This window comes from Mobula hypostoma, chromosome 28, assembly GCF_963921235.1.
Source record: "Mobula hypostoma chromosome 28, sMobHyp1.1, whole genome shotgun sequence".
NCBI lineage: Eukaryota > Metazoa > Chordata > Chondrichthyes > Myliobatiformes > Myliobatidae > Mobula > Mobula hypostoma.
In genome coordinates this window covers 28,451,918-28,472,995 of record NC_086124.1, presented here as the reverse complement: position 1 = coordinate 28,472,995, position 21,078 = coordinate 28,451,918, and the positions used below count along the sequence as shown (strand labels likewise).

Below are 21,078 nucleotides of genomic sequence, written 5' to 3'. Positions count from 1 at the left end.
ACAGGACCGAGATCCTAAAGCTGATCAGTATCACGAAGAAGAGCAAGACGTTGATAGAGAGAATGAGGATGGCTGTTTGCGTGTGCGTGTTCCACACTTTCCGACCCACTGTGGGCACAAGGAAGGGTGCCTGTCAGTCAGTGAACTTACGACTTGGCTCCTGAACTCCACCTCACCGTCCTCCACAGCCCAATCGTTCCACAACATTTCCAGCAGCAACATAACATGTACAGACACGTAGACACACACACACACCCTCTCTCACACAGACACTCTCTCTCTCACAGACACTCTTTCTCACAGACTCTCACACAAACATAGAAACCTTCACACACCCCTCTCCCTCACCCACACACCCCTCTCCCTCATACACATCCCTCTCCCTCACACACACACACCCCTCTCCCTCATCCACACCCCTCTCCCTCACACACACACCCCTCTCCCTCACACACACACACCCCTCTCCCTCACACACACCCCTCTCCCTCACACACCCCTCTCCCTCACACACACACACCCCTCTCCCTCACACACACACACCCCTCTCCCTCACACACACACACCCCTCTCCCTCACACACACACACCCCTCTCCCTCACCACACACCCCTCTCCCTCACACACACACCCCTCTCCCTCACACACACCCCTCTCCCTCACACACACCCCTCTCCCTCACACACACACACCCCTCTCCCTCACCACACACCCCTCTCCCTCACACACACACACCCCTCTCCCTCACACACACACACCCCTCTCCCTCACCACACACCCCTCTCCCTCACACACACCCCTCTCCCTCACACACACCCCTCTCCCTCACACACACACACCCCTCTCCCACACACACACACCCCTCTCCCTCACACACACACACCCCTCTCCCTCACACACACACACCCCTCTCCCTCACACACACACACCCCTCTCCCTCACCCACACACCCCTCTCCCTCATACACATCCCTCTCCCTCACACACACACACCCCTCTCCCTCACACACACACACCCCTCTCCCTCACCACACACCCCTCTCCCTCACCACACACCCCTCTCCCTCACACACACCTCTCCCTCACACACACCCCTCTCCCTCACACACACACACACCTCTCCCTCACACACACACACCCCTCTCCCTCACACACACCCCTCTCCCTCACACACCCCTCTCCCTCACACACACACACCCCTCTCCCACACACACACACACCCCTCTCCCTCACACACACACACCCCTCTCCCTCACACACACACACCCCTCTCCCTCACACACACCCCTCTCCCTCACACACCCCTCTCCCTCACACACACACCCCTCTCCCTCACACACACACCCCTCTCCCTCACCCACACACCCCTCTCCCTCATCCACACACACCCCTCTCCCTCACACACACACCCCTCTCCCTCACACACACACACCCCTCTCCCTCATCCACACACACCCCTCTCCCTCACCCACACACCCCTCTCCCTCATACACATCCCTCTCCCTCACACACACACACCCCTCTCCCTCATCCACACCCCTCTCCCTCACACACACACACCCCTCTCCCTCACCCACACACCCCTCTCCCTCATACACACACCCCTCTCCCTCACACACACCCCTCTCCCTCACACACACCCCTCTCCCTCACACACACACACCCCTCTCCCTCACACACACACCCCTCTCCCTCACACACACACACCCCTCTCCCTCACACACCCCTCTCCCTCACCACACACCCCTCTCCCTCATACACATCCCTGTCCCTCACACACACACCCCTCTCCCTCACACACACCCCTCTCCCTCACACACCCCTCTCCCTCACACACACACACCCCTCTCCCTCACACACACACACCCCTCTCCCTCATCCACACACACCCCTCTCCCTCACACACACACCCCTCTCCCTCACACACACACACCCCTCTCCCTCACACACACACCCCTCTCCCTCATCCACACCCCTCTCCCTCACACACACACCCCTCTCCCTCACACACACACACCCCTCTCCCTCACACACACACACCCCTCTCCCTCACCACACACCCCTCTCCCTCACCACACACCCCTCTCCCTCACACACCCCTCTCCCTCACCACACACCCCTCTCCCTCACACACACACACCCCTCTCCCTCACACACACCCCTCTCCCTCACACACCCCTCTCCCTCACCACACACCCCTCTCCCTCACACACACCCCTCTCCCTCACACACCCCTCTCCCTCACCACACACCCCTCTCCCTCACACACCCCTCTCCCTCACACACACACACCCCGCTCCCTCACCACACACCCCTCTCCCTCATACACATCCCTCTCCCTCATACACACCCCTCTCCCTCACACACACACCCCTCTCCCTCATACACATCCCTCTCCCTCACACACACACACCCCTCTCCCTCATCCACACCCCTCTCCCTCACACACACACCCCTCTCCCTCACACACACACACCCCTCTCCCTCACACACACACCCCTCTCCCTCACACACACACACCCCTCTCCCTCACCACACACCCCTCTCCCTCACCACACACCCCTCTCCCTCACACACACACCCCTCTCCCTCACACACACACACCCCTCTCCCTCACACACACACACCCCTCTCCCTCCCTCACACACACCCCTCTCCCTCACACATACACACACACCCCTCCCTCCCTCACACACACCCCTCTCCCTCACACACACCCCTCTCCCTCACACACACACACCCCTCTCCCTCACACACACCCCTCTCCCTCACACACACACCCCTCTCCCTCACACACCCCTCTCCCTCACACACACACCCCTCTCCCTCACACACACACACCCCTCTCCCTCACACACACACACCCCTCTCCCTCACACACACACCCCTCTCCCTCACACACACACACCCCTCTCCCTCACACACACACACCCCTCTCCCTCACACACACACACCTCTCCCTCACACACACACACCCCTCTCCCTCACACACCCCTCTCCCTCACACACACACACCCCTCTCCCTCACACACACACACCCCTCTCCCTCACACACACACACACCCCTCTCCCTCACACACACACACCCCTCTCCCTCACACACACACACCCCTCTCCCTCACACACACCCCTCTCCCTCACACACACCCCTCTCCCTCACACACACACACCCCTCTCCCTCACACACACACACCCCTCACCCACACACACACACACACCCCTCTCCCTCACACACACACACACCCCTCTCCCTCACACACACACACCCCTCTCCCTCACACACACACACCCCTCTCCCTCACACACACCCCTCTCCCTCACACACACCCCTCTCCCTCACACACACCCCTCTCCCTCACACACACACACCCCTCTCCCTCACACACCCCTCTCCCTCACACACACACACCCCTCTCCCTCACACACACACACCCCTCTCCCTCACACACACACACCCCTCTCCCTCACACACACACACCCCTCTCCCTCACACACACACACCCCTCTCCCTCACACACACACCCCTCTCCCTCACACACACACCCCTCTCCCTCACACACCCCTCTCCCTCACACACACACACCCCTCTCCCTCACACACACACACCCCTCTCCCTCACACACCCCTCTCCCTCACACACACACACCCCTCTCCCTCACACACCCCTCTCCCTCACACACACACCCATCTCCCTCACACACACACACCCCTCTCCCTCACACACACCCCTCTCCCTCACACACACACACCCCTCTCCCTCACACACACACACCCCTCTCCCTCACACACACACACCCCTCTCCCTCACACACACACACCCCTCTCCCTCACACACACACACCCCTCTCCCTCACACACACACCCCTCTCCCTCACACACACACACCCCTCTCCCTCACACACCCCTCTCCCTCACACACCCCTCTCCCTCACACACACCCCTCTCCCTCACACACACCCCTCTCCCTCACACACACACACCCCTCTCCCTCACACACACACACCCCTCTCCCTCACACACACACACCCCTCTCCCTCACACACACACACCCCTCTCCCTCACACACACACACCCCTCTCCCTCACACACCCCTCTCCCTCACACACACCCCTCTCCCTCACACACCCCTCTCCCGCACACACACACACCCCTCTCCCTCACACACACACCCCTCTCCCTCACACACACACACCCCTCTCCCTCACACACACCTCTCCCTCACACACACACCCCTCTCCCTCACACACACACACCCCTCTCCCTCACACACACCCCTCTCCCTCACACACACACACCCCTCTCCCTCACACACACACCCCTCTCCCTCACACACACACACCCCTCTCCCTCACACACACACACCCCTCTCCCTCACACACACACACACCTCTCCCTCACACACACACACCCCTCTCCCTCACACTCACACACCCCTCTCCCTCACACACACCCCTCTCCCTCACACACACACCCCTCTCCCTCACACACACCCCACTCCCTCACACACACACACCCCACTCCCTCACACACACACACCCCTCACCCTCACACACACACACCCCTCTCCCTCACACACACACACCCCTCTCCCTCACACACACCCCTCTCCCACACACACCCCTCTCCCTCACACACACACACCCCTCTCCCTCACACACACACACCCCTCTCCCTCACACACACACACCCCTCTCCCTCACACACACACACCCCTCTCCCTCATCCACACACACCCCTCTCCCTCACACACACACCCCTCTCCCTCACACACACACACCCCTCTCCCTCACACACACCCCTCTCCCTCACACACCCCTCTCCCTCACACACACACACCCCTCTCCCTCACACACACACACCCCTCTCCCTCACACACCCCTCTCCCTCACACACACACACCCCTCTCCCTCACACACCCCTCTCCCTCACACACCCACACCCCTCTCCCTCACACACACACCCCTCTCCCTCACACACACCCCTCTCCCTCACACACACACCCCTCTCCCTCACACACACCCCTCTCCCTCACACACACACACCCCTCTCCCTCACACACACACACCCCTCTCCCTCACACACCCCTCTCCCTCACACACACACACCCCTCTCCCTCACACACACACCCCTCTCCCTCACACACACCCCTCTCCCTCACACACCCCTCTCCCTCACACACACCCCTCTCCCTCACACACACACACCCCTCTCCCTCACACACCCCTCTCCCTCACACACACACACCCCTCTCGCTCACACACACACCCCTCTCCCTCACACACACCCCTCTCCCTCACACACCCCTCTCCCTCACACACACCCCTCTCCCTCACACACACACACCCCTCTCCCTCATCCACACACACCCCTCTCCCTCACACACACACCCCTCTCCCTCACACACACACACCCCTCTCCCTCACACACACACACCCCTCTCCCTCACACACACCCCTCTCCCTCACACACCCCTCTCCCTCACACACACACACCCCTCTCCCTCACACACACCCCTCTCCCTCACACACCCCTCTCCCTCACACACACACACCCCTCTCCCTCACACACACACACCCCTCTCCCTCACACACCCCTCTCCCTCACACACACACACCCCTCTCCCTCACACACACACCCCTCTCCCTCACACACACCCCTCTCCCTCACACACACACACCCCTCTCCCTCACACACACACACCCCTCTCCCTCACACACACACACCCCTCTCCCTCACACACACCCCTCTCCCTCACACACACACACCCCTCTCCCTCACACACACACACCCCTCTCCCTCACACACACACCCCTCTCCCTCACACACACACACCCCTCTCCCTCACACACACACCCCTCTCCCTCACACACACCCCTCTCCCTCACACACCCCTCTCCCTCACACACACACACCCCTCTCCCTCACACACACACACCCCTCTCCCTCACACACACCCCTCTCCCACACACACACCCCTCTCCCTCACACACACCCCTCTCCCTCACACACCCCTCTCCCTCATACACCCCTCTCCCTCACACACACACACCCCTCTCCCACACACACACCCCTCTCCCTCACACACACCCCTCTCCCTCACACACCCCTCTCCCTCACACACACACACCCCTCTCCCTCACACACACACACCCCTCTCCCTCACACACACACACCCCTCTCCCTCACACACACACACCCCTCTCCCACACACACACCCCTCTCCCTCACACACACCCCTCTCCCTCACACACCCCTCTCCCTCACACACCCCTCTCCCTCACACACACACACCTCTCCCTCACACACACACACCCCTCTCCCTCACACACACACACACCCCTCTCCCTCACACACACACACCCCTCTCCCTCACACACACACCCCTCTCCCTCACACACACACCCCTCTCCCTCACACACACACACCCCTCTCCCTCACACACACACACCCCTCTCCCTCACACACACCCCTCTCCCTCACACACCCCTCTCCCTCACACACCCCTCTCCCTCACACACACACCCCTCTCCCTCACACACACACACCCCTCTCCCTCACACACACACACACCCCTCTCCCTCACACACCCCTCTCCCTCACACACCCCTCTCCCTCACACACACACCCCTCTCCCTCACACACACACACCCCTCTCCCTCACACACACACACCCCTCTCCCTCACACACACACACCCCTCTCCCTCACACACACACCCCTCTCCCTCACACACACCCCTCTCCCTCACACACACACACCCCTCTCCCTCACACACACCCCTCTCCCTCACACACACCCCTCTCCCTCACACACACACACCCCTCTCCCTCACACACCCCTCTCTCCCTCACACACCCCTCTCCCTCACACACATCCCTCTCCCTCACACACACACCCCTCTCCCTCACACACACACCCCTCTCCCTCACACACACACCCCTCTCCCTCACACACACACACCCCTCTCCCTCACACACCCCTCTCCCTCACACACACACACCCCTCTCCCTCACACACACACCCCTCTCCCTCACACACACACACCCCTCTCCCTCACACACACACCCCTCTCCCTCACACACACACACACCCCTCTCCCTCACACACCCCTCTCCCTCACACACCCCTCTCCCTCACACACACACCCCTCTCCCTCACACACACACACCCCTCTCCCTCACACACACACACCCCTCTCCCTCACACACACACCCCTCTCCCTCACACACACCCCTCTCCCTCACACACACACACCCCTCTCCCTCACACACACACCCCTCTCCCTCACACACACACACCCCTCTCCCTCACACACACACACCCCTCTCCCTCACACACACACACCCCTCTCCCTCACACACACCCCTCTCCCTCACACACACACACCCCTCTCCCTCACACACCCCTCTCTCCCTCACACACCCCTCTCCCTCACACACATCCCTCTCCCTCACACACACACCCCTCTCCCTCACACACACACCCCTCTCCCTCACACACACACACCCCTCTCCCTCACACACACACACCCCTCTCCCTCACACACACACACCCCTCTCCCTCACACACACACACACCTCTCCCTCACACACACACACCCCTCTCCCTCACACACACACACCCCTCTCCCTCACACACACACCCCTCTCCCTCACACACACACACCCCTCTCCCTCACACACACACACCCCTCTCCCTCACACACACACACCCCTCTCCCTCACACACACACACCCCTCTCCCTCACACACACACACACCTCTCCCTCACACACACACACCCCTCTCCCTCACACACACACCCCTCTCCCTCACACACACACCCCTCTCCCTCACACACACACACCCCTCTCCCTCACACACACACACCCCTCTCCCTCACACACACACACCCCTCTCCCTCACACACACACACCCCTCTCCCTCACACACACACACACCTCTCCCTCACACACACACACCCCTCTCCCTCACACACACACACCCCTCTCCCTCACACACACACCCCTCTCCCTCACACACACACACCCCTCTCCCTCACACACACACACCCCTCTCCCTCACACACACACACCCCTCTCCCTCACACACACACACACCTCTCCCTCACACACACCCCTCTCCCTCACACACACACACCCCTCTCCCTCCCTCACACACACACCCCTCTCCCTCACACACACCCCTCTCCCTCACACACCCCTCTCCCTCACACACCCCTCTCCCTCACACACCCCTCTCCCTCACACACACACACACCCTCTCCCTCACACACACACACACCCTCTCCCTCACACACACACACCCCTCTCCCTCACACACACACACCCCTCTCCCTCACACACACCCCTCTCCCTCACACACACACACCCCTCTCCCTCACACACACACACCCCTCTCCCTCACACACACACCCCTCTCCCTCACACACACACACCCCTCTCCCTCACACACACACCCCTCTCCCTCACACACACACACCCCTCTCCCTCACACACACACACACCCCTCTCCCTCACACACACCCCTCTCCCTCACACACCCCTCTCCCTCACACACACACACACCCTCTCCCTCACACACACACACACCCTCTCCCTCACACACACACACACCCTCTCCCTCACACACACACACCCCTCTCCCTCACACACACACACCCCTCTCCCTCACACACACCCCTCTCCCTCACACACACACACCTCTCCCTCACACACACACACCCCTCTCCCTCACACACACACACCCCTCTCCCTCACACACACCCCTCTCCCTCACACACACACACCCCTCTCCCTCACACACACACCCCTCTCCCTCACACACCCCTCTCCCTCACACACCCCTCTCCCTCACACACACACACACACCCCTCTCCCTCACACACACACACCCCTCTCCCTCACACACACACACCCCTCTCCCTCACACACACACACCCCTCTCCCTCACACACACACACACCCCTCTCACTCACACACACACACCCCTCTCCCTCACACACACACACCCCTCTCCCTCACACACACACCCCTCTCCCTCACACACACACCCCTCTCCCTAACACACACACCCCTCTCCCACACACACACACACCCCTCTCCCTCACCACACACCCCTCTCCCTCACACACACACCCCTCTCCCTCACACACACACACCCCTCTCCCTCACCACACACCCCTCTCCCTCACACACACACCCCTCTCCCTCACACACACACACCCCTCTCCCTCACACACACACACCCCTCTCCCTCACACACACACCCCTCTCCCTCACACACACACACCCCTCTCCCTCACACACACACCCCTCTCCCTCACACACACACACCCCTCTCCCTCACACACACACACCCCTCTCCCTCACACACACACACCCCTCTCCCTCACACACACACCCCTCTCCCTCACACACACACACCCCTCTCCCTCACACACACACCCCTCTCCCTCACACACACACACCCCTCTCCCTCACACACACACCCCTCTCCCTCACACACACACACCCCTCTCCCTCACACACACACACCCCTCTCCCTCACACACACACCCCTCTCCCTCACACACACACACCCCTCTCCCTCACACACACACACCCCTCTCCCTCACACACACACACCTCTCCCTCACACACACACACCCCTCTCCCTCACACACACACCCCTCTCCCTCACACACACACACCCCTCTCCCTCACACACACACACCCCTCTCCCTCACACACACACACCCCTCTCCCTCACACACACCCCTCTCCCTCACACACACACACCCCTCTCCCTCACACACCCCTCTCCCTCACACACACACACCCCTCTCCCTCACACACACCCCTCTCCCTCACACACACACACCCCTCTCCCTCACACACACCCCTCTCCCTCACACACACACACCCCTCTCCCTCACACACACACACCCCTCTCCCTCACACACACCCCTCTCCCTCACACACACACACCCCTCTCCCACACACACACACACCCCTCTCCCACACACACCCCTCTCCCTCACACACACACACCCCTCTCCCTCACACACACCCCTCTCCCTCACACACACACACCCCTCTCCCTCACACACCCCTCTCCCTCACACACACACACCCCTCTCCCTCACACACACACACCCCTCTCCCTCACACACACACACCCCTCTCCCTCACACACACACACCCCTCTCCCTCACACACACCCCTCTCCCTCACACACACCCCTCTCCCTCACACACCCCTCTCCCTCACACACACACACCCCTCTCCCTCACACACACACACCCCTCTCCCTCACACACACACACCCCTCTCCCCCACACACACCCCTCTCCCTCACACACACACACCCCTCTCCCTCACACACACACCCCTCTCCCTCACACACACATACCCCTCTCCCTCACACACACACACCCCTCTCCCTCACACACACCCCTCTCCCTCACACACCCCTCTCCCTCACACACACACACCCCTCTCCCTCACACACACCCCTCTCCCTCACACACACACCCCTCTCCCTCACACACACACACCCCTCTCCCTCACACACACACACCCCTCTCCCTCACACACACCCCTCTCCCTCACACACACACACCCCTCTCCCTCACACACACACCCCTCTCCCTCACACACACACACACCCCTCTCCCTCACACACACACACCCCTCTCCCTCACACACACATACCCCTCTCCCTCACACACACACACCCCTCTCCCTCACACACACCCCTCTCCCTCACACACCCCTCTCCCTCACACACACACACCCCTCTCCCTCACACACACCCCTCTCCCTCACACACACACCCCTCTCCCTCACACACACACCCCTCTCCCTCACACACCCCTCTCCCTCACACACACACCCCTCTCCCTCACACACACACCCCTCTCCCTCACACACACACCCCTCTCCCTCACACACACACCCCTCTCCCTCACACACACACACCCCTCTCCCTCACACACCCCTCTCCCTCACACACACCCCTCTCCCTCACACACACCCCTCTCCCTCACACACCCCTCTCCCTCACACACACACACCCCTCTCCCTCACACACACACACCCCTCTCCCTCACACACACCCCTCTCCCTCACACACACACACCCGTCTCCCTCACACACACACACCCCTCTCCCTCACACACCCCTCTCCCTCACACACACACACCCCTCTCCTTCACACACCCCTCTCCCTCACACACACCCCTCTCCCTCACACACACCCCTCTCCCTCACACACCCCTCTCCCTCACACACACACACCCCTCTCCCTCACACACACACCCCTCTCCCTCACACACACACCCCTCTCCCTCACACACACCCCTCTCCCTCACACACCCCTCTCCCTCACACACACACACCCCTCTCCCTCACACACACACCCCTCTCCCTCACACACACCCCTCTCACTCACACACCCCTCTCCCTCACACACACACACTCCTCTCCCTCACACACCCCTCTCCCTCACACACACACACCCCTCTCCCTCACACACACACACCCCTCTCCCTCACACACACACACCCCTCTCCTTCACACACCCCTCTCCCTCACACACACACCCCTCTCCCTCACACACACCCCTCTCCCTCACACACCCCTCTCCCTCACACACACACACCCCTCTCCCTCACACACACCCCTCTCCCTCACACATACCCCTCTCCCTCACACACACCCCTCTCCCACACACACACACACCCCTCACCCTCACACACCCCTCTCCCTCACACACACACACCCCTCTCCCTCACACACACACACCCCTCTCCCTCACACACACACACCCCTCTCCCTCACACACACACACCCCTCTCCCTCACACACACCCCTCTCCCTCACACACACCCCTCTCCCTCACACACACACACCCCTCACCCTCACACACACACACCCCTCTCCCTCACACACACCCCTCTCCCTCACACACCCCTCTCCCTCACACACACACACCCCTCTCCCTCACACACACCCCTCTCCCTCACACACACACCCCTCTCCCTCACACACCCCTCTCCCTCACACACACCCCTCTCCCTCACACACACCCCTCTCCCTCACACACACACACCCCTCTCCCTCACACACACACCCCTCTCCCTCACACACACACACCCCTCTCCCTCACACACACACCCCTCTCCCTCACACACACCCCTCTCCCTCACACACACCCCTCTCCCTCACACACACACACCCCTCTCCCTCACACACACACCCCTCTCCCTCACACACACCCCTCTCCCTCACACACACCCCTCTCCCTCACACACCCCTCTCCCTCACACACACACACCCCTCTCCCTCACACACACACCCCTCTCCCTCACACACACCCCTCTCCCTCACACACCCCTCTCCCTCACACACACACACCCCTCTCCCTCACACACCCCTCTCCCTCACACACACACACCCCTCTCCCTCACACACACACCCCTCTCCCTCACACACACACACCTCTCCCTCACACACACACACCCCTCTCCCTCACACACACACACCCCTCTCCTTCACACACCCCTCTCCCTCACACACACACCCCTCTCCCTCACACACACCCCTCTCCCTCACACACACACCCCTCTCCCTCACACACCCCTCTCCCTCACACACACACCCCTCTCCCTCACACACACCCCTCTCCCTCACACACACCCCTCTCCCTCACACACACCCCTCTCCCACACACACACACCCTCTCCCTCACACACACACACCCCTCTCCCTCACACACACACACCCCTCTCACACACACACACCCCTCTCCCTCACACACACACACCCCTCTCCCTCACACACACCCCTCTCCCTCACACATACCCCTCTCCCTCACACACACACACCCCTCTCCCTCACACACACACACCCCTCTCCCTCACACACACACACCCCTCTCCCTCACACACACCCCTCTCCCTCACACACACCCCTCTCCCTCACACACCCCTCTCCCTCACACACACACACCCCTCTCCCTCACACACACCCCTCTCCCTCACACACACACCCCTCTCCCTCACACACCCCTCTCCCTCACACACCCATCTCCCTCACACACACACACCCCTCTCCCTCACACACACACCCCTCTCCCTCACTCACACACACCCCTCTCCCTCACACACACACCCCTCTCCCTCACACACACACCCCTCTCCCTCACACACACACACCCCTCTCCCTCACACACACCCCTCTCCCTCACACACACACACCCCTCTCCCTCACACACACACACCCCTCTCCCTCACACACACACCCCTCTCCCTCACACACACACCCCTCTCCCTCACACACACACACCCCTCTCCCTCACACACACCCATCTCCCTCACACACACACACCCCTCTCCCTCACACACACACCCCTCTCCCTCACACACACACCCCTCTCCCTCACACACACACCCCTCTCCCTCACACACACACCCCTCTCCCTCACACACACACACACCCCTCTCCCTCACACACACCCCTCTCCCTCACACACCCCTCTCCCTCACACACACCCCTCTCCCTCACACACCCCTCTCCCTCACACACCCCTCTCCCTCACACACACACACCTCTCCCTCACACACACACCCCTCTCCCTCACACACACACCCCTCTCCCTCACACACACCCCTCTCCCTCACACACACCCCTCTCCCTCACACACACACCCCTCTCCCTCACACACACCCCTCTCCCACACACACACCCCTCTCCCTCACACACACACCCCTCTCCCTCACACACACCCCTCTCCCTCACACACACACCCCTCTCCCACACACACACCCCTCTCCCACACACACACCCCTCTCCCTCACACACACACCCCTCTCCCTCACACACACACCCCTCTCCCACACACACACCCCTCTCCCTCACACACACACCCCTCTCCCTCACACACACCCCTCTCCCTCACACACACACCCCTCTCCCTCACACACACCCCTCTCCCTCACACACACACCCCTCTCCCTCACACACACCCCTCTCCCTCACACACACACCCCTCTCCCTCACACACACCCCTCTCCCTCACACACCCCTCTCCCTCACACACACACACCCCTCTCCCTCACACACACCCCTCTCCCTCACACACACACCCCTCTCCCTCACACACACCCCTCTCCCTCACACACACACACCCCTCTCCCTCACACACCCCTCTCCCTCACACACACACACCCCTCTCCCTCACACACACACCCCTCTCCCTCACACACACACACCCCTCTCCCTCACACACACACACCCCTCTCCCTCACACACCCCTCTCCCTCACACACACACACCCCTCTCCCTCACACACACACACCCCTCTCCCTCACACACACACCCCTCTCCCTCACACACACACCCCTCTCCCTCACACACACACACCCCTCTCCCTCACACACACACACCCCTCTCCCTCACACACACACACCCCTCTCCCTCACACACCCCTCTCCCTCACACACACACACCCCTCTCCCTCACACACACACACCCCTCTCCCTCACACACACACACCCCTCTCCCTCACACACCCCTCTCCCTCACACACACACACCCCTCTCCCTCACACACACACCCCTCTCCCTCACACACACCCCTCTCCCTCACACACACCCCTCTCCCTCACACACCCCTCTCCCTCACACACACACACCCCTCTCCCTCACACACACCCCTCTCCCTCACACACACACACCCCTCTCCCTCACACACACCCCTCTCCCTCACACACACCCCTCTCCCTCACACACACCCCTCTCCCTCACACACACACCCCTCTCCCTCACACACACACCCCTCTCCCTCACACACACACACCCCTCTCCCTCACACACACACACCTCTCCCTCACACACACACACCCCTCTCCCTCATACACCCCTCTCCCTCACACACACCCCTCTCCCTCACACACACCCCTCTCCCTCACACACACACCCCTCTCCCTCACACACACCCCTCTCCCTCACACACCCCTCTCCCTCACACACACACACCCCTCTCCCTCACACACACACACCCCTCTCCCTCACACACACCCCTCTCCCTCACACACACACCCCTCTCCCTCACACACACACACCCCTCTCCCTCACACACACACCCCTCTCCCTCACACACACACACCCCTCTCCCTCACACACACACCCCTCTCCCTCACACACACCCCTCTCCCTCACACACCCCTCTCCCTCACACACACACCCCTCTCCCTCACACACACACACCCCTCTCCCTCACACACACACCCCTCTCCCTCACACACACACACACACCCCTCTCCCTCACACACACACACCCCTCTCCCTCACACACACACCCCTCTCCCTCACACACACACACACCCCTCTCCCTCACACACACACACCCCTCTCCCTCACACACACACACCCCTCTCCCTCACACACACACCCCTCTCCCTCACACACACACCCCTCTCACTCACACACACACACCCCTCTCCCTCACACACACACCCCTCTCCCTCACACACACACACACCTCTCCCTCACACACCCCTCTCCCTCACACACACACACCCCTCTCCCTCACACACACACCCCTCTCCCTCACACACACACACCCCTCTCCCTCACACACACACACCCCTCTCCCTCACACACACACACCCCTCTCCCTCACACTCACACACCCCTCTCCCTCACACACACACCCCTCTCCCTCACACACACACACCCCTCTCCCACACACACACACCCCTCTCCCTCACACACACACACCTCTCCCTCACACACACACCACCCTCTCCCTCACACACACACCCCTCTCCCTCACACACACACACCCCTCTCCCTCACACACACACCCCTCTCCCTCACACACACACACCCCTCTCCCTCACACACACCCCTCTCCCTCACACACACCCCTCTCCCTCACACACCCCTCTCCCTCACACACACACACCCCTCTCCCTCACACACACACACCCCTCTCCCTCACACACACCCCTCTCCCTCACACACACACACCCCTCTCCCTCACACACACCCCTCTCCCTCACACACACCCCTCTCCCTCACACACACACCCCTCTCCCTCACACACACCCCTCTCCCTCACACACACACACCCCTCTCCCTCACACACACACACCCCTCTCCCTCACACACACACACCCCTCTCCCTCACACACACACCCCTCTCCCTCACACACACCCCTCTCCCTCACACACACACCCCTCTCCCTCACACACACCCCTCTCCCTCACACACACACACCCCTCTCACTCACACACACACCCCTCTCCCTCACACACCCCTCTCCCTCACACACACACACCCCTCTCCCTCACACACCCCTCTCCCTCACACACACACCCCTCTCCCTCACACACACACACCCCTCTCCCTCACACACACACACACCCCTCTCCCTCACACACACACCCCTCTCCCTCACACACCCCTCTCCCTCACACACACACACCCCTCTCCCTCACACACACACACCCCTCTCCCTCACACACACACCCCTCTCCCTCACACACACACACCCCTCTCCCTCACACACACACCCCTCTCCCTCACCACACACCCCTCTCCCTCACACACACACACCCCTCTCCCTCACACACACACCCCTCTCCCTCACACACACACCCCTCTCCCTCACACACACACCCCTCTCCCTCACACACACACACACCCCTCTCCCTCACACACACACACCCCTCTCCCTCACACACACACACCCCTCTCCCTCACACACACACACACCCCTCTCCCTCACACACACACCCCTCTCCCTCACACACACACACCCCTCTCCCTCACACACACACACCCCTCTCCCTCACACACACACCCCTCTCCCTCACACACACACACCCCTCTCCCTCACACACACACACCCCTCTCCCTCACACACACACACCCCTCTCCCTCACACACACACACCTCTCCCTCACACACACACACACCCCTCTCCCTCACACACACACACCCCTCTCCCTCACACACACACCCCTCTCCCTCACACACACACCCCGCTCCCTCACACACACACACACCCCTCTCCCTCACACACACACACCCCTCTCCCTCACACACACACACCCCTCTCCCTCACACACACACACCCCTCTCCCTCACACACACACACCCCTCTCCCTCACACACACACACCCCTCTCACTCACACACACACCCCTCTCCCTCACACACACACACCCCTCTCCCTCACACACACACACCCCTCTCCCTCACACACACCCCTCTCCCTCACACACACACACACCCCTCTCCCTCACACACACACACCCCTCTCCCTCACACACACACACCCCTCTCCCTCACACACACACACCCCTCTCCCTCACACACACCCCTCTCCCTCACACACACCCCTCTCCCTCACACACCCCTCTCCCTCACACACACACACCCCTCTCCCTCACACACACACACCCCTCTCCCTCACACACACCCCTCTCCCTCACACACACACACCCCTCTCCCTCACACACCCCTCTCCCTCACACACACACACCCCTCTCCCTCACACACACACACCCCTCTCCCTCACACACACACACCCCTCTCCCTCACACACACCCCTCTCCCTCACACACACACACCCCTCTCCCTCACACACACCCCTCTCCCTCACACACCCCTCTCCCTCACACACACACACCCCTCTCCCTCACACACACACACCCCTCTCCCTCACACACCGCTCTCCCTCACACACACACACCCCTCTCCCTCACACACACACACCCCTCTCCCTCACACACACACACCCCTCTCCCTCACACACACCCCTCTCCCTCACACACACACACCCCTCTCCCTCACACACACACACCCCTCTCCCTCACACACCCCTCTCCCTCACACACACACACCCCTCTCCCTCACACACACACACACCCCTCTCCCTCACACACACACACCCCTCTCCCTCACACACACACACCCCTCTCCCTCACACACCCCTCTCCCTCACACACACACACCCCTCTCCCTCACACACACACACCCCTCTCCCTCACACACACCCCTCTCCCTCACACACACCCCTCTCCCTCACACACCCCTCTCCCTCACACACACACACCCCTCTCCCTCACACACACACACCCCCCTCCCACACACACACACCCCTCTCCCTCACACACACACACCCCTCTCCCTCACACACACACACCCCTCTCTCACACACACACACCCCTCTCCCTCACACACACACACCCCTCTCCCTCACACACCCCTCTCCCTCACACACCCCTCTCCCTCACACACACCCCTCTCCCTCACACACACACACCCCTCTCCCTCACACACCCCTCTCCCTCACACACACACACCCCTCTCCCTCACACACACACACACCCCTCTCCCTCACACACCCCTCTCCCTCACACACCCCTCTCCCTCACACACACCCCTCTCCCTCTCACACACACACACCCCTCTCCCTCACACACCCCTCTCCCTCACACACCCCTCTCCCTCACACACCCCTCTCCCTCACACACCCCTCTCCCTCACACACACACACCCCTCTCCCTCACACACACACACACCCCTCTCCCTCACACACACACACCCCTCTCCCTCACACACACACACCCCTCTCCCTCACACACACACCTCTCCCTCACACACACACACCCCTCTCCCACACACACCCCTCTCCCTCACACACCCCTCTCCCTCACACACACACACCCCTCTCCCTCACACACCCCTCTCCCTCACACACACCCCTCTCCCTCACACACACCCCTCTCCCTCACACACACACACCCCTCTCCCTCACACACACACCCCTCTCCCTCACACACACACCCCTCTCCCTCACACACACACACCCCTCTCCCTCACACACCCCTCTCCCTCACACACACCCCTCTCCCTCACACACACCCCTCTCCCTCACACACACACACCCCTCTCCCTCACACACACACCCCTCTCCCTCACACACCCCTCTCCCTCACACACACACACCCCTCTCCCTCACACACCCCTCTCCCTCACACACACCCCTCTCCCTCACACACACCCCTCTCCCTCACACACACACACCCCTCTCCCTCACACACACACCCCTCTCCCTCACACACACACACCCCTCTCCCTCACACACACACACCCCTCTCCCTCACACACACACACCCCTCTCCCTCACACACACCCCTCTCCCTCACACACACCCCTCTCCCTCACACACACACACCCCTCTCCCTCACACACACACCCCTCTCCCTCACACACACACCCCTCTCCCTCACACACACACACCCCTCTCCCTCACACACACACACCCCTCTCCCTCACACACACACACCCCTCTCCCTCACACACACCCCTCTCCCTCACACACACACCCCTCTCCCTCACACACACACACCCCTCTCCCTCACACACACACCCCTCTCCCTCACACACACACCCCTCTCCCTCACACACACACCCCTCTCCCTCACACACACACACCCCTCTCCCACACACACACACACCCCTCTCCCTCACACACACACACCCCTCTCCCTCACACACACACACACCCCTCTCCCTCACACACACACACCCCTCTCCCTCACACACACCCCTCTCCCTCACACACACACCCCTCTCCCTCACACACACACACCCCTCTCCCTCACACACACACACCCCTCTCCCTCACACACACACACCCCTCTCCCTCACACACACACACCCCTCTCCCTCACACACACACCCCTCTCCCTCACACACACACACCCCTCTCCCTCACACACACACACCCCTCTCCCTCACACACACACACCCCTCTCCCTCACACACACACACCCCTCTCCCTCACACACACACCCCTCTCCCTCACACACACACACCCCTCTCCCTCACACACACACACCCCTCTCCCTCACACACACACCCCTCTCCCTCACCACACACACCCCTCTCCCTCACACACACACACCCCTCTCCCTCACACACACACACCCCTCTCCCTCACCACACACACCCCTCTCCCTCACACACACACCCCTCTCCCTCACCACACACACCCCTCTCCCTCACACACACACACCCCTCTCCCTCACACACACACACCCCTCTCCCTCACACACACACACCCCTCTCCCTCACACACACACCCCTCTCCCTCACACACACCCCTCTCCCACACACACACACACCCCTCTCCCTCACACACACACACCCCTCTCCCTCACACACACACACCCCTCTCCCTCACACACACACACCCCTCTCCCTCACACACACCCCTCTCCCTCACACACACACACCCCTCTCCCTCCCTCACACACACCCCTCTCCCTCACACACACACACCCCTCTCCCTCACACACACACACCCCTCTCCCTCACACACACACACCCCTCTCCCTCACACACACCCCTCTCCCTCACACACACACACCCCTCTCCCTCACACACACCCCTCTCCCTCACACACACACACCCCTCTCCCTCACACACACACACCCCTCTCCCTCACACACACACACCCCTCTCCCTCACACACACCCCTCTCCCTCACACACACCCCTCTCCCTCACACACACACACCCCTCTCCCTCACACACACACCCCTCTCCCTCACACACACCCCTCTCCCTCACACACACACACCCCTCTCCCTCACACACACACCCCTCTCCCTCACACACACACACCCCTCTCCCTCACACACACACACCCCTCTCCCTCACACACACACACCCCTCTCCCTCACACACACACACCCCTCTCCCTCACACACACACACCCCTCTCCCTCACACACACACCCCTCTCCCTCACACACACACACCCCTCTCCCTCACACACCCCTCTCCCTCACACACACCCCTCTCCCTCACACACACACACACCCCTCTCCCTCACACACACACACCCCTCTCCCTCACACACCCCTCTCCCTCACACACACCCCTCTCCCTCACACACCCCTCTCCCTCACACACACCCCTCTCCCTCACACACACACACCCCTCTCCCTCACACACACACACCCCTCTCCCTCACACACACCCCTCTCCCTCACACACACCCCTCTCCCTCACACACACCC

The 21,078-nt window shown here is 61.5% G+C and overlaps 1 protein-coding gene across 1 annotated transcript in view; it reads right to left on the bottom strand.

The window, feature by feature from the left end:
• LOC134338971 (uncharacterized) overlaps window positions 1-21,078 on the bottom strand; it is a 61,183-nt gene that overhangs the window by 10,195 nt on the left and 29,910 nt on the right. Inside the window, exon 4 of the mRNA XM_063035192.1 lies at window positions 3-108. Coding sequence (XP_062891262.1) covers window positions 3-108 — 106 coding nt within the window. The remainder of the gene's footprint in view (window positions 1-2; window positions 109-21,078) is intronic.